General features: G+C 46.2%; 1 protein-coding gene across 1 annotated transcript; it reads left to right on the top strand.

Annotated features, from left to right (window-relative positions):
• The first annotated feature begins 4,002 nt into the window (after positions 1-4,002).
• Positions 4,003-10,789, top strand: LOC112612482 (zinc finger and SCAN domain-containing protein 5A-like). Its single transcript, XM_025367069.1, is given in 6 exon segments — positions 4,003-4,068; positions 4,071-4,161; positions 7,054-7,439; positions 8,276-8,479; positions 9,339-9,489; positions 9,758-10,789. Coding segments are annotated over 6 exon segments (1,647 nt in total). The 3' UTR covers positions 10,507-10,789.
• Positions 10,790-15,123: the final 4,334 nt, after the last annotated feature.

Raw genomic sequence — 15,123 nt, 5'->3', positions numbered from 1 at the left:
GGTATAGTTGATATAAAATAAATAACTCATATCCAAAGGGCCCAATTTAATAAAGTTTGGAATACTACCCAGCAGTAAAAAGAAATCATTGATAACACCCAAGAACACGGAAGAATCTCAGAATGTTACAAAGGTGAAAGGGAACAGCCAGAAAAAAAAAAAGTGCATCTGGTATGAGTCTATCAATATAAAATTCCAGAAAATTCTATCACTAGGCTGGGCACAGTGGCTGACACATGTAATCTCAGCACTTTGGGAGGCAAAAGCAGGTGGATTGCTTGAGCCCAGGAGTTCAAGATCAGCCTGGGCAATATAGTGAGACCCCATCTCTACACAAAGTAGAAAAAATTAGCCGGACATAGTGGTCCCAGCTACTTGGGAGGCTGAGGTAGGAGGTTCACTTAAGGCTGAGAAGTTGAGGCTGCAGTGAGCCATGATCGTACCACTGCACTCCAGCCTGGGCAACAGAGCAAGACCCTGTCTCAACAAAAAAAAATGGAGAAAAAAAGAAAGAAAAAGGAAATTCTGTCAGTGATCTGTAATGACACCGAGAACACCAGTGGTTGTCCAAGGGTGGAGCTGTGGGAGGGACAGACGATGAAGAGCCTGGGGAAGCGTTGGAGGATGGTGGGAATGCTGAGCTTCTCGATGACGGTAATGACTTCGTGAGTATGTACAGATGTCAGAACTTGGACTCTGGACATGCAGGCACAGGAACCAGCTAGAGGAGCTGCTGCACAGCAGTGTGAATGCACCAAACGCCACTAAACTGTGCAGATAAAACAGTTTTATGTTGCGTGAAATTCATGTCAATAAACACATGAATCGAGGTATAGGATTTGTTGAGAGACTGAGTTTGTCATGTGAGGGAAATGCAGGAATCAATGATAACGCCACAAATCTTGTGGATTGCACATGAAGGGGGCTGGAGCCACCTTTACCTGAGGTAGGGAAAGATGTAGTCGGTCTGGGATGTGTGGTGATTGACAGGTCTGTGGGCATCCGAGACGAGGGAAACTCCAATTCCCGTGAGGGAAGGACGGTGGTTGGTCACACATTCTTAGAGAAGCTTTAATTCTTTGTGTCATTATTATTATTGACTTTATAAATTTACAAATACAAATAGTACACATTTCTGGTGTACAACACAATGTTTTGATACATATATACAACATGCAATGGCTAAGGCAAATAACTTGACATATGAGTGACCTTGCATACTTATCTTTTTTGTATGAGGGGAATCTTTATGTATTCATTTATTTTTCAAGAAAGGGTCTGGCTCTGTCGCCCAGGCTGGAGTGCAGTGACACGATCACAGCTCACTGCAGCCTTGACCTCCCAGGCTCAAGCAATTCTTCTGCCTCAGACTCCTAGGTGGCTGGGACTGCAGGCTCGCACCATAATGCCCAGCGATCTTTCGTGTTTTTTGTATAGACTGAGTTTTGCCGTGTTGCCAGCCTGATCTCAAAATTCTGCTTTCAGTTGTGTACATTACTGAGAAGTATTCACACACCATTGTGATTGTCACTTTCAGTACAATGTTCAATAAATGACATGAGATAGTCAACACTATTATAAAATAGGTTTTCAGTGGATGATTTTGCCTGACTGCAGGGGAATGTAAATGTTCTGAGCAAGTTGAAGGTAGGCTAGGCTAAGCGCTGAAGTTCAGTAAGTGACCTAACAGTAAATGCATTTTTATTTTCTATATTTTACATTCACAGTGGGTTTATCAGGATGTAACTTCATTGTAAGTCGAGGAGCATCTGTACTGTATACTTGAAATTTGCTCAGAGGGTGTATCTTAAATGTTTCCTACACACACACACACACACACACACATCAAGAAATAAAAAGAAAGATGTAGCTCGCGCCTATAGCCCCAGCTGCTAGGGAGGCTGAAGCAGGATTGCTTGAGCCCAAGAGTTAAAAAATAAATAATAAGAAGGAAAGAACATGGTATCTATATGAGGTGATGGAGACGTTAACCAGCTTGGTTCTGACGATTGCATCACAATGTATACATGTTTCCAAACTTTAGCCTGGTGACCTTCGTTAATATGTTGGGGCCTGGCGCAGTGGCTCATGCCTGTAATCCCAGCACTTTGGAAGGCCAAGGTGGGTGGATCACGAGGTCAGGAGTTCAAGATCAGCCTGGCCAAGATGGTGAAACCCCATCGCTACTAAATATACAAAAATTAGCTGGGCAGTGGTGGTGGGTGCTTGTAATCTCATCTACTTAGGAGGCTGAGGCAAATAATGGCTTGAACCCAGGAGGTGGAGGTTGTAGTGAGCCAAGATTGTGTCACTGCACTCCAGCCTGGGCGACAGAGCGACACTCTGTCTCAAAATAATTAATAATAATAATAAAATAATAATGTGTTGGGGAAGTCTTAGCCAGAGCAAGGAATAAAGGTCATCCAAATTTGGAAGGAGGAAGTCAAATTGTCTCTCTTTGCAAACAACATGTCATCTATAAAAACTCCTGAAACCTCCACCAGTAAAACTGAGAACTGATAAAGGAATTCAGTAAAGCTGCAGGATACAAAGTCAACATGCAAAAATCAGTGTGTTTTTATACACCAACAACAAACGAGTGGGACAAAAACCAAGAAAGGAATCCCATTTACAATAGCAAAAGAACCGCTAAAAACCTGGTAATAAATTTAACCAGGGAGGTGAAAGATTTCCACAAGAAAAACTATTAAGCACTAATGAAAAAAAACTGAAAAAGACCACCAAAAATGGAAAGACATGTTCATAGAATGGAAGAATTAATATTGTGAAAAAGGCCATACTGTTCATAGACATCGACAGATTCGATGCAATCTCTTCCAAAATACCAACAACATCTTCAAAGAAATAAGACTATGAATTTCCAGAGAGGAGGATTTGGGAGAATTGTGTAGCCTGATGGTGGTTTAGGCAGCTCCCAGTTAATTCCAGTAAATAACTCCATTCTTAACTCTAACTCATTGTCAACACCTCAGTGGTAAACCAGAAAAGTTATGAGAATCTGCATCAGAAAATAATTGTTTCAACTTCTTGGCAAAATGACCTTGTATCCAGCACTTCCCTGACAGTCTTATTTCATCTTCAAACAACACATCAAGAAAGTTCTACTCCCAAGAAATTTGAAGTTCCCAGAGTGAAGTGGCTTAAGATTTCCCAGGGATTTAAACCAGAATCACTGTAAAACCAGCAACCCTCCCATTTATCCTAAAGGTTAGAGAAGATTTCCTCTGAAATTAAAATGAATGAGTCACTATTCGAATGGATTAGTGTTACCCAATTGATGGTGTGAACTTCCCAAATTATAATCTAATCTTGCCTAGCATTTAATTATCATTCCACATTAACTCCATGATCCATACAGTAAAATTCACACCCACCATTAAGGCTTTTAGTGCTTGAGAGCCCTAACTGAGGGGGCTGAGAACTAGGGAATCCCATGGGACCCTCAGTGTATCTATAAACCACCCTCATAGCGTCCTGGAATGAATGCAGAGACGAGACCATGTGCCTTTCTCTGGTTCCCACTGTTTTTATATAAGGGTAGGCTGGCTAATAGCAAACCAGTGATTTAGTCTAGCTCAAACCAAGTTTTCCCATGTCAATTCCAATATTCTTTTTAAAAAAGTGAAAAATTATCACCAATATTCATTATGTATCAACAAAGACTGTCTCTTTTTTTTCAGTATCTTGACATTCACATGTGAAAGCTTTGCTCAAACTAGATCAAATCACTGGTTTGATATTAATCCACCAGCCCTTAACATGTTCTTTACTTGTTAGGATATTAGTCTCTGTGACATGAGGTGACCCAAAGTGGTTAACACGTGCGGATCTATAGTTTCTGAGGCCTCCAAATACCTCAGCAATATGACAGCTTAGTAGAGCGGGAAAACCTATGTTCTTTGCACAATAGGCATGTTTAATACATTAATTTCCTGTGGGCGGGGTTTCAGTGGCAAATGTAATCAACGCCGCTTACGTACAATGGACTCTATGGCCCTAAACCAATCATGGGGCGGCGCAGGGAACCGGAAACGGGGCCTCAGTCCCTCCGCTTCTGCATAAATAGACGCAGTTCAGCTCCAGGCCAGTTGGAGAGCGCATCCCAGAGCGAGGAGGTTGGCGGCGGAAGCCAGGAAGGAGGTAAGTGTCCAGCGGGCATATGTCTGTGGGGTTTAGGAGCTGGCGTTCGCGGGGGTTGGTTTCAGAAAGTTTGGGTGTATTTTCTCATGCATTTGCTCGGAGACTTTGTGCAGGCAGCGGATCTCCTTTGCACCCCATGGTTAACTCTGACTCGTTATGCAATGCTTGTGTAAACTAGGAATAATGATAACTTTCTCATCATAGTTAGGTTATATTTTATTTTATTTTATTTTATTTTTTTATTTTATTTTATTTTATTTTATTTTAGAGACAGGGTCTCGCTAGAATTCCAGACTAGCCTGGAATTCCTGGGCTCAGCGATCTGCCCACCTCCACCTCCCGAGTAGCTGGAACTACAGGCATATGCCACAACGACCGGATAAATTATTTATTTATTTATTTATTTATTTATTTATTTATTTATTTATTTTGCAGAGATGGGGTCTCGGTGCGTTGCCCAGTCTGGTCCTGGACTCCTGGGCTCCACCATGCTCCCGTCTCGGTCTTCCAAAGTGTTGGAATTACAGGTGTGAGCCACCTTGCCTCCCACACACCCTTCTTAAAAAGCGTTGCTGGATTTTCCCTGTGCGCAGGGTAAAATCAAGCCATTGATGAAGGAGCATCAACCTACTAGGCCAGTGAGAATCTGAGCTAAGTGTCCCTACCTGGGTGGCCCGTGTGGTATATACTCCCAGAACTGGATACTAACTCCTGTACCTGCCTTTATTTTTTCCTGTGTCTTGTTTCTTGCTTTAACGGGAAATGAACTGAGATCAAATACAAAGTGGTTTCTAGGAACATGAAACCACTTTTTTTTAAGAGACAGGGTCTTACTATGTTGCCCAGGCTGTTATCAAACACGGGCTCAAGTGATCCTCCCGCCTCCCTGAGCAGCAGCAGGCGCCCTGTGGCAAAATCACTTTTAGTTCCAGAATTTCGGGCTCCCTTTCCTCTCTCATATCTGTATGCTTTTTCAATAAAAATTAATTTGCTTCTAATTGAAAACTAGAAATTGTATATATTTATGGCATATAGCATAATGTACTTTGTAGTATCATAAACATTGCAAAATGGCTAAATTAAGCTAATATTCATATGCCCTACCTCATGTACTAACCATTTTTGGTTTTGAGAATACTTAAATCTACTTTTTTTCACCATGTTGGACAATTGCTTTGTTGAATTGATTTCTTCAACTGAAATTTGTACTCTTTGACCTGTATCTCTCCAGCCCCCACCCCAGCCCTGGTAACCACATTCTACTCACTGCTACTATGAGTTCCACCGGGTTTTTAATTATTATTTATGATATTTACTTCCTTTTAAAATTTTTTTATAATTTGAACTTTTATTTTAGATTCGGTAGGTACCTGTGCAGGTTCGTTACATGAGTATATTGAGTGGTGCTGAGGTTTGGGGTATGACTCAACCTGTCACCCAGGATGTGAGGATAGCAACCAATAGGTAGTTTTTCAACCTTCCCTCCCTCTGTCTCTCCAGTGTTTCACTGTTTTGGAGTCCACGTCCTGATTTCCTTTCCTCTGCGTACGGGTCCTGGAGCAGGATTACCAGATCATGCAGTTGTTGTACTTTTAATTTTCTGAGGAGTTTCTATACTGTCGCCCATATCGGCTGCCCTGATTTACATCCCAGCACAGGGCGCAGAGGATCCCTCTCCTCCAAATCCTCACCAACACTCGTTCCATGTGTCTTTTTGGGAACCGCCGCTCTAGCAGGCGTGAGGGGAGCCTTGTGGTTTGGATTTGCATGTCCCTGATGATGAGTGATGATGAGCACCTTTTCCTAGACCTGCTGGCCATTCACATGTCTTCATCTGAGATGAAGCGTTCTCATAGCTGTTGAACTTGGACAATAATTGATGCCTGGAGAGTATCACTCAGTGGCTCCTGCCTGATAAAGCTAGGTTTAGCAATTAAGTTTTAAAAACCTTATTATTGTATGAACCCACTTTAAAATATCATAGAGCACTAGACTTTAAATCTGTCTTCTGGGATGAGACTAAGAATAGAGAAACCCTTAGAGAGAGAAGGTAGATTAGTGATTTCCAGAGGCTGGGGTGGGTAGGCAGGGAGTGATTACTGATAGAGACGGGGTTCCTTTTGGGGTGATGAGATAATTCTGGAACTAGACGGTGGTGATGGTTGCACAGCATGGTACATGTCTTAGTGCCATGAAATTGTGCACTTGAAGAGGGTAAAAATGATGAAATGTATGAATGTGCATTTTACCAAAATAACAAAATATCTGTGGGAGCTTAATCCTCATAAGATTCTTTAGTGCTGTCCTTTCCCTGGAGCAAGTAAATGTTCTGGGGTGAACAAGAATATATGTTGGGGGAAAATATTACGTTCTAACTCTTTTTCTCTATCTTTTTGCATAACTATGACTAAGGGCTTTGCTTTGGATCTTGTCCTGATGAGAAAACATAAAGGGCTTACTTTATTGTTACATCAGATTTTAGGAGCTTCACTTAACTGTCCTATTTAATTTAGAGTCAAGAACCACGTTGTTCCAACTGACAGGAAAACTGATTCAACCTCGGCACAGTGATTTCCTACAAATCAGAATCCAGGGGGCATTAAGATTTTAAACCACAATATGTAGTCAAGTATAGACACTGGAAGGTTTCCACTGTGTTGAATTCGATGCTGCTGAAGAAGTGGCGTCCAGGATGAGGGACTTTGAAGGGAGGGGCGGATGGAGTAGAAACTTAAACTAATCAGGCTCATGCTTTTTCCCCCCCCAGACTTCTGAACGAACAGTGAATCTGTTACTGAGGAAAACCAGAGGAAGCCTGTGTAGATAGGTATCAATTAGATACCAGCTACTGGAAGAGCTTTCTCAGAGACTGATTAAAAAATTCTCCACTAGATATGGCTGCAAATTGCACATCCTCATGGCGTCAGAGAGAACCCTGCAACAGACCTGGGTTGGAGCTGCCACGGTCTATGGCATCCTCAGAAACTCAACTTGGAAATCACGACGTGGACCCTGAGATTTCTCACGTGAACTTCAGGATGTTCAGCTGCCCGAAGGAGTCGGACCCCATCCAGGCTCTGAGGAAACTCACTGAGCTGTGCCATCTGTGGCTGAGGCCCGACCTCCACACCAAAGAGCAGATCCTGGACATGCTGGTGATGGAGCAGTTCATGATCTCCATGCCCCAGGAGCTCCAGGTCTTAGTCATGATGAACGGCGTGCAGAGCTGCAAAGACCTGGAGGACCTGCTGCGAAATAACAGAAGACCCAAGAAATGGGTGAGTGGGACCCTCCTGATTGGCTCAGGGAAGGGGAGCTGGGATGGGGGCTGCACGGTGCACCTGGACTGGAGAGGACCCGAGGGGCTGCTCTAGGTCGGGGCTTCCAAGTAGAGGAGAGTTTGCCCGTCAGGGGCACATGGCAGTGTCTGGGGACAGTTTTTGGTTGTCACAACGGGGAGGACAGGAGATGCTGCTAAGCATTCTCCAAAGCTCAGGACAACCCCCCTGACAAATAATCATCCAGATTCAAATATCAGCTGTGCTGAGATGGCCAATTCCTAGCCTAGAAGATGGACAGGCAGAGGGGATACAGGGATCTACACACTGTGTGAGGCCAACATGGAAGAAAGACGTTGGTAAAATATTACACCTGATGGGATGTAGGGAAGGAGGCATTAGGGTGAACTGAAGGGGGGCCCAAAAGTCCCATCCTGAGGCAAGGAAAGTGGTTGGTATCAGAGAGCCAGGGATCTGCCTCCAGGTCCCCACATGAGCCCCTAAGTTCCAACACAAGGTGAGCTGCCATTGGCCAGTTGAGTTGGATTCACCCAGGATATTTCTCCTTCTCTTCTCTTTGGTTTAGAGACTCTTTCATCTAAAGGACCCATATTTGTGTACTTATCTAGAAAATTCCAGGTGCAGGCAGGTGCTGGAGTCCAGAGGGGAGAAAATTCAGACAGGATTGCTGTGTCCACAGAGCTGACTCTGCATCGGGAAGGCAGATTTGAACATTAATTACAGTAAAGTTTGAGCATTATGGTAGGACCCAGGGAATATAAGAGCTACTTTCAGGTTCTCATTAGTGAGTCTGATTTTTTTCTCTCTCTCTACAGTCTGTAGTCACCTTCCACGGAAAGGAATATATTGTACAGGACTCAGATGTTGAGATGGCTGAAGGCCCTGCCAGTGTCAGGGATGATCCGAGGGACATGTCCAGCCAGCGGGCCTCCTCTGTGAACCAGACGCGTCCGGGGGAAGGCCAGGCCCGCCGAGAGCTGCAGACCCTGCCCAGGGTCCCTGCACTGTTCAGGAGGCAGGTGAGTGTGTGAGGCCTTGGTGTCTGGGCAGAGGTGGGAGAAGGATCAGGAAGAAATCGTGTGTCCACTGGACTGATTGACAGATTTAGCACAGGAGAAAATTAGAACCATTCCCTATGGACATGGTACATCCCCAGACATTCATTCCTGAACCATCACAGAAAGGGAAGCCTCATCTACTTTTCTGTCCACCATGAGAGCTTTTAGCATTTAGGGTGGGGGGTAAGAAATGGTCTCAGTGAAGTGAGGGAGGCAGTTGGCACAGATGGATGAACTGAAGATCCCTTCCCCATAGCCAGTTACCTCAAAGACATTCCATGTAATAAATCAGCAAGGAAACCATTTGCTACCGATTGTCAATTTCTTAATTTAAGGAATGTTTCTCAGCTGGGGTGATTATGCCTTTCCGGACACATGGCCATGTCTGGAGACGTTCTTGTTTGGCATTCTCGGGGGTGGTGGGGTGTTAGTAGCATCTAGAGGGTGGAGGCGGGGCCTCTGCTCTGCACAGCAGCGCCCCCTCCAGGAGGGTGATGCAGTTGCAATGCCAATGGTGCCACAGGTGAGGGGCCTCCACCTAGAGTCATGCTCCTTCCAGCCTCAGGGGCAGGGAGACGTTGGCACGGCAGGAAGAAATATGCTCAGAGAACCAAAGAGTGAAAAACACCAGGCACAGGAGCTGATTTAGAATATGGAGGGTGCAGATCAGGGACAGACTCAGACGTGAGGTGGTGATGTTTACTTGGGGTGATGGGGTGGTCCATAGGAAGTCTGGTGTATGCAATGAGGAGGGGACAGACATGTCTGTGCTTCCACCGGTGTAGACACGGAGTCATTGCCCTTGGTTTTTCATCTTCAGGGAGAGGACTATCTGCTACACAAGAGTATTGACATAAAAGGTGACCCAAAGTCTCCGGGACCCAAGCCGACCTTGGAGAAGGATCTGAAGGAAAACAGGGAAGAGAACCCAGGACTTACATCCCCAGAGCCTCAGCTTCCAAAGCGTCCCAGTGAGTATGAAGACTTGGATCCAGAGGGGTTAGCCCCTCTCTTCTGGGGTGCAGGGCTGGGGGCCCAGCATTATCATCCCTTGGGGAAGTTGGCACTCAGCTGCCAAAGCCTCCCCATCCTCCACTTGCCAGAGACCTACGGTCCAATGTCTTAGGCTTGAGGTTGAGGGGAAGTTGTCAGCCAACGTCAGTGTTTGGTTGCAATGAGTTTGGTGTATTGAAAATGCGCTTTATTAACTGTTGTGTGTGGAATCCCTTCTTCCAGCAGATCTGGTGAGAGCAAAGGAGGGGAAGGAACCCCCAAAAAGAGCCGCTGTGGAAAATGTGGATGCCGACACACCTTCTGCCTGCGTTGTGGAGAGAGAAGCTTCGACTCACAGTGGGAACAGAGGAGACACTCCGAATCTCAGAGGTCCCAAAAGAAGCAAACGGGACGCCTCCTCCATTTCCCAAGAAGAACCTCAAGGAGAAGCCACACCTGTGGGCAACAGAGAATCCCCGGGACAAGCTGGGATGAATTCAATTCATTCCCCAGGCCCTGCGAGCCCAGTCAGTCACCCTGATGGCCAAGAAGCAAAGGCCCTGCCGCCCTTTGCATGTGACGTGTGCGATAAGAGGTTTACCTGTAATTCCAAGCTAGTCATCCACAAGAGATCACACACAGGAGAGAGACTCTTTCAATGTAATCTCTGTGGGAAGCGTTTCATGCAGCTCATTAGCCTCCAATTTCACCAGCGAACCCACACCGGCGAGAGGCCCTACACGTGTGACGTCTGCCAGAAGCAGTTCACCCAAAAGTCCTACCTGAAGTGTCACAAGAGAAGCCACACAGGGGAGAAGCCCTTCGAATGTAAAGACTGCAAGAAGGTTTTCACCTACAGGGGGAGCCTGAAGGAGCACCAGCGCACCCACTCTGGAGAGAAACCCTATAAATGCTCCAAGTGTCCAAGAGCCTTCGGTCGGCTCAAATTGTTAAGACGCCACCAGAAAACACATCCAGAAGCCACTTCTCATTGATTGCATAATCCGGTCTATGCCTTCTGCACCAAGAAGAAGTGAATGATGATTTTTCACTGATGTTACCAGAGTACATTTGACACGTGCAAGGGCGCCTGGCACACAGAGGGAGTGCCCTAGATATGAATTGCCATGATGTTTGAGTAAATATGTATCCTCCCCACTGAGCTTTGTTTTCTGTTTCATTATGTCCATTGTTTTCCTATAGGTTTATTTTGGTTTCTGTTGCTGTTCTTTCAATAAATGATCATCTTATTAGTTTTCAATATTGTATAACAAAAAACTGAGTTTCCTGATTGACATGGGGTTACCCACTGTTTTGTTGTAAAGTAAAATTGTCCAAGGAGGGTGGCCATATAAAATACATAATGCCTGGTGAAATTTGAGTTTCAGATAAACAATTTTCTTTAGTATCAGCATGTTCTAAATTATTCGTTATCTGAAACTCAGCTTTTATTGGGTATCCTGTAGTTTTCATTTTCTTTTTTTTTTTTTTTTCTTTTTCTTTTCTTTTTTTTTTTTTTTTTTGAGATGGCGTCTCCCTCTGTCACCCAGGCTGATGTTCAGTGGCGCAATCACCGCTCACTGCAGCCACAACCTTCCAGGCTCAAGCAATCCTCCTGTCTAAGCCTCCCAATCAGCTGAGACTACAGGAGCATGCCACCAACTTAGCTAATTTTTGTGGTTTTTTGTAGAGATGGAGTTTTGCCATGTTGCCCGGGCTGGTCTTGAACTCATAAGCACAAGTGATCCATCTGCCTTGGCTTCTTTAAGTGCTGGTATTACAGGCATGAGCCACTGTACCCTGTATTGTTTTTATTAGACTTTAATATAATTATTATATTCAAATTTTTGGAAATAATTGTTTGTAGTGATGGGATTTCTTGTTGCCCAGGCTGGTGTGGTGTGAGGCACCACACCTGGCTCTAGACTTTCTTTTTCAGAGCTGTTTTTTGGGTTCACAGGGAAATTCAGTGGACAGCACAGATTTCCCCTAGACTCCCTCCCCACACGGCACAGCCTCTCCCCGCCCAGCATCCCCAGCAGAGCGGTGCACCTGTTCCATCAGTGAGCCTGCCCAGACACATCACCAGCACCCAGAGTCCATGGTGTCCATTAGGGCTCGCTCTGTGTGTCGTACATCCTGTGGGTTTGGACAAAGGCCTCATGAGGATCCACCACTGGAGTATCATGGGGCATATTTTCACTGCCCCCTGAATCCTCTCTGCTCTGCCTGTGTATCTCCCTGCCCCAGATGGTGTATTTTGTGGCCTAAAGTTGGCAATTTCTAAATCCCCAATGTGACTCTTGGACTACAGAGGCATTCGGAGTCTCTGGGGACCAGTTGGTCTTAGTGATATTCCCATCCCCTGAAGGCGTGGTTAATCCACAGGTGGGTGGGCCCCAAATTCAGAGTTTCTGATTCAGTAGACCGGGGATGGGGCCTGAGAGTGTGCATTAAAACATAGAATTCATTTTAGAATAGCTTTCTAAAGTCCATAGAGCTCCCTGATGCCCCACGCCATTTCCCCCATTGCTGACTGATTCATTAGTATGGCACATTTGCCACAAGCGATGAACTGACTGAATACATTGCCGTGATCTAAGGACCATACCTTATTGAGGCCTCCTTAGTGTTTACACAATGCCCTCCTCTTCCTTCCTCCCCATCCACATCACCACATTGCCTTGAGTCATCACATCTCCCTAGGATCCTCTTGGTGACAATTTCTCAGGTTTTACTTGTTTGGGATCACCTGAGAATGTGCATTTTAGGTGGTGCTGATGCTGCTAGTCTTGGGAGGACATTTTATGGATGGCTGGTTGAACTGACAGGCGGAGTCCTGCAATCTGCAGAGGTCTGGAGAGGTCCCTTCCCGAATAGGCTGGATTCATTTATTAAAGGCCACTTTTGTAAGACTTTGGTTCTTGTCATTTTAATTTAAAGGAATTTAAACAAGAGATACACAGCAAAGAGATGCAGCATAGAGTAACTGATTGCAAAGGAAATAGGGCATTTTGAAAGTTAAGTGCAGAATAGACAGGACATGCTGGGAGCAAGGATTCAGGGCTGGCTGCTCCTGAGGATGAGACAGTGAAGACCTGCTGTCTTTATGGGAGTCTCGGATGACTACACCTAGTGGGGTGGGATGAGGTGTTACTAGTAAGCACGTTCGGGGTGGTCCTCTGGGCGCACAGGTGCAGTAGCTGTGCACACGTCTCATTAGCGTCTTTAGTCTCCACCCAGGGGTGTGCTTTTTACTATCATAACAAGCAAAGTGTCAGTGTGTGGATGGGTAAGATCAAAGTGTGCAGGCTCTCAGAAATTCCTTACAGGAGATGGCTTTGCTTGAATGAACTCAAATCCAGTGTGAACGCTGAGGCTTATTGTGTTCACTGTATCGTCACGCGTGCAGCATCCTAAGGACGTGGTCATTTCCTTGACTGCCTATCCTGCCTCACCCAGCTCCCTTTCGGAGTAGCATTCTTTGAGGCAGGGGCCTAGAATCCACCATAAAATGTACATGGACTCCCCTTTCATTCAAGAAGTGGAGGTAGGCGTGGGTGGTGGTTCTCTCTTTTGGTGATTGGGTTCGACCTTCTTCACCAGATGTAGAAAATGTTTTGATGATACTACCTGCCCATTTAATTTCAATCATGGTGCTCTATGATCCATTAATGACTTCCAGTGTTTCTTTAGAGCTTCATTTTCTAATTTGGCTACATGTTGGAGTCACTTGAAGAGTTTTTTATATTTTTTTTAAAAAAGCAATGCCTGGGGTCCAGCCCTAAGATTGGCTGAGGATGTGGCCCCTGTGTTGAGAGTTTATAAAACTCCCCAGGTGATCTAACATGTGGCTGAGGTCTGGCAGGCCGATTTTCTGATTGCCTGGACACTCCAATTCCTGTCCTCTCATGGGGATGAGTGAGTTCATTTCCATGACAGGATCATGCACCTCTATTCCCAGTCTAAAGACGGTAGACTCAGTCAGGCGCAGTGGCTCATGCCTGTAATCCCAGCACTTTGGGAGGCCGGGGCGGGTGGATCACGAGGTCAAGAGATCAAGACCATCCTGGCCAACATGGTGAAACCCCGTCTCTACTAAAAATACAAAAACTAGCCAGGTGTGGTGGTGTGTACCTGTAGTCCCAGCTATGCAGGAGGCTGAGGAAGGAGAATCACTTGAACCGGGGAGGCGGAGGTTGCAGTGAGCCGAGATCGCCCCACTGTACTCCAGCCTGGTAACAGAGCAAGACTCTGTCAAAAAAAAAAAAAAAAAGAAAGAAAAGAAGAAGGTAGACTGCACTGACCAACCCTGGATGGGTGTCTCTCCTGCCATATCTGGCTGCCTGAACCACTCCAGGGACTGCCCCTCACAGGGACTGCCCCTCATGGCTAAGGGTGCACCTGACCTCGGGCTGCCTTCGCACTGCTGCTCCTCAGGCACCTACGTGCTCTGGTGGGTGCTCCAAGCCAAGATACCCACTGCAACCCCAAAAAGCCATGTGCTAGAGATGACTTTGAGTTGAATTTAGAAGGTGCCTTTTTTGGCAGAGAAACAACAATGCAGCACCGCCTAATCCTCCCAAGCTGGAGCTAAATCTGCACCAGCCAACCTGGCCCACCTGGTGGCTTTCAGACTCCGACCTTGCTGATGGGACATCAGGTGGGGAGGGAGGCTGTGGCACGGCCATGGGAAGAAGGGGGAAGACAGCAGCTCCCCTGGTATGATCCCTGGGATCGTGGAGGCTGGGCGGGTCAACATGGTTGGAGTTGATTCTAGCTTTCTGTCTTCCCAGAAAAAGGAGCTGGGAAGCTGGGCTTAAGCGAGTATCCTGCCTCAGCCTCCCAAGTAGCTGGGACTACAGGTGTGTGCCACCACACCCAGCTAATTTTTAAATTATTTATAGAGTCGGGGTCTCACTATGTTGCCCAGGCGGGTCTCCAACTCCTGGGCTTGATCAATCCTCCTCCCTCAACCTCCCAGAGTGCTGGGATTACAGGTGTGAGTTACCGTGTGTGTTCACGGTGCCTGGCCCAGGTTCCTTTTCTGCCAGCTTAGAAGGGCAGCCCCGTGACTGAATGGGATTCTGAGGATGACTCCGCAGTTAGATCCTTGTTGCAGTGTATCCCACCTGAAACGCTGCACATCTGACCTGGGACTGTTAACACCCGTGCCAATACAGTGTGGGGTGCCAGGAACTGTCTGCTGGTATTTGCCGGGGGGAAAAAAATCTATTTTGTTCACCTACTGTATCAAAGGGAAATCTTGGGGAGAACAGTAGTATTTTTTTTTTAATCAGGTGTGAAAACAAGTTGCAGATCGTCCAAAAAAAAAAAAAAAAGAGAGAGAGAGAGAGAAGACAGTAGGGCGATTTCTTAGAAAAGCAGAGGGATTTGGGGTCTCGGCCTTCGGGCTCCATCCAGCACCATCGGCCTGACGCTGCAGCCAAGGCAGGCATGGAAGGGCTCCTTCTTCGCAGACAACGTTGGACCGGGCCCGGGCTCTAGGTGCAGCCCCCGGCCCAGGCTGGAGGGTTCAGGGCGGAGGCCTGCAGGGTCCCGGCCCCTCACTGGCTCCCCTCCCGTCTGCAGCCGCAAGGCCGCAGGCAGCC

The sequence above is a fragment of the Theropithecus gelada genome, chromosome 19 (genome assembly GCF_003255815.1).
Source record: "Theropithecus gelada isolate Dixy chromosome 19, Tgel_1.0, whole genome shotgun sequence".
In the NCBI taxonomy this organism is placed as follows: Eukaryota; Metazoa; Chordata; class Mammalia; order Primates; family Cercopithecidae; genus Theropithecus; species Theropithecus gelada.
Note: the sequence above shows the minus strand (reverse complement) of the source record. Positions and strands in the feature narration are given on the sequence as shown.